Source organism: Galeopterus variegatus, unplaced genomic scaffold (genome assembly GCF_000696425.1).
Source record: "Galeopterus variegatus unplaced genomic scaffold, G_variegatus-3.0.2 Scaffold21424, whole genome shotgun sequence".
Lineage (NCBI taxonomy): Eukaryota > Metazoa > Chordata > Mammalia > Dermoptera > Cynocephalidae > Galeopterus > Galeopterus variegatus.
In genome coordinates, this window is record NW_007747535.1 from 2179 (window position 1) to 3302 (window position 1124).

The 1124-nt window shown below is 45.8% G+C and overlaps 1 protein-coding gene across 1 annotated transcript; it reads right to left on the reverse strand.

Moving 5' to 3' along the window:
• Window positions 1-2: 2 nt before the first annotated feature.
• Window positions 3-1119, reverse strand: LOC103583300 (zinc finger protein 235; the record flags this gene model as incomplete). Its single annotated transcript, XM_008564657.1, has 1 exon — window positions 3-1119. A coding segment is annotated over one exon (1117 nt), but the record flags the coding sequence as incomplete, so codon positions are not given.
• Between the last annotated feature and the right edge of the window lie 5 nt (window positions 1120-1124).

A 1124-nucleotide genomic window follows, 5' to 3' on the forward strand; every position in this document is an offset into this window, starting at 1 on the left:
GCTGAATTCCTTCCCACACTCCTCACATCTGAATGGTTTCTCTCCAGTGTGAATGATCTGGTGGACTTGAAGATTTGACCTCTGGCTGAAGGCCTTACCACACGCATCACATTTATATGGTTTCTCTCCAGTGTGGACCCTCTGATGGGCTTGAAGATGTGAGGCCTGACTGAATCGTTTCTGACATGCTTCACATTTGAATGGTTTTTCCCCAGTGTGGACACTCTGATGGGCCTGAAGGTTTGAGGCCTGACTGAAGCCCTTACCACACTCCGCACATTTATAGGGTTTCTCTCCTGTGTGGACTCTCTGATGATTGTTAAGATTCAAGCTCCAATTGAAGCGCTTCCCACACACGTCACATTTGTATGGCTTTTCTCCAGTGTGGACTCGCTGATGGGCTTGAAAATACGAACTCTGACTGAAGCCTTTACCGCACACATTGCATCGAAATGGTTTCTCTCCTGTGTGGACCCTCTGATGGCTCTGGAAACTTGAGGCTGAACTAAAACCTTTACCACACTCTTCACATTTATACGGTTTCTCTCCTGTGTGGACCCGTTGGTGACTATGAAGATTAAAGCTCAAACTAAAGCACTTCCCACACTCATCACATCTGTACGGTTTTTCTTCGGTGTGTACTCTCTGGTGGGTATGAAGATTTGAGCTACAACTAAAGCGTTTACCACAATCCCCACATTTATATGGTTTCTCTCCAGTGTGGATTCTTTCATGGGCCTGAAGATGTGATCTCTGAGTGAAGCCCTTCCCACACACCTCACATTTATAAGGTTTCTCTCCGGTGTGAACTCTGCAATGAATGTTAAGATCTGTGCTACGACTGAAGCCTTTTCCACAGCTGTCACATCTGTAGGGCTTCTCTCCTGTGTGAATAGGCAAATGAGCATAAAGATGTGAGCTCTGATTGAAGCTCTTACCGCACTCATGGCATGTATAGGGTTTTTCCCCTGTGTGGACTCTCTGGTGAGTTTGCAGATTTGAGCTCTGACTGAAACCCTTACCACATTCATGACACCAATAGCGTTTTTTTCCTGTGCGAACGTTTTGTTGAACAGGAATACGAGAGCTATAACTGGTGTCCTTCTCGTGTATAGGACATGTAG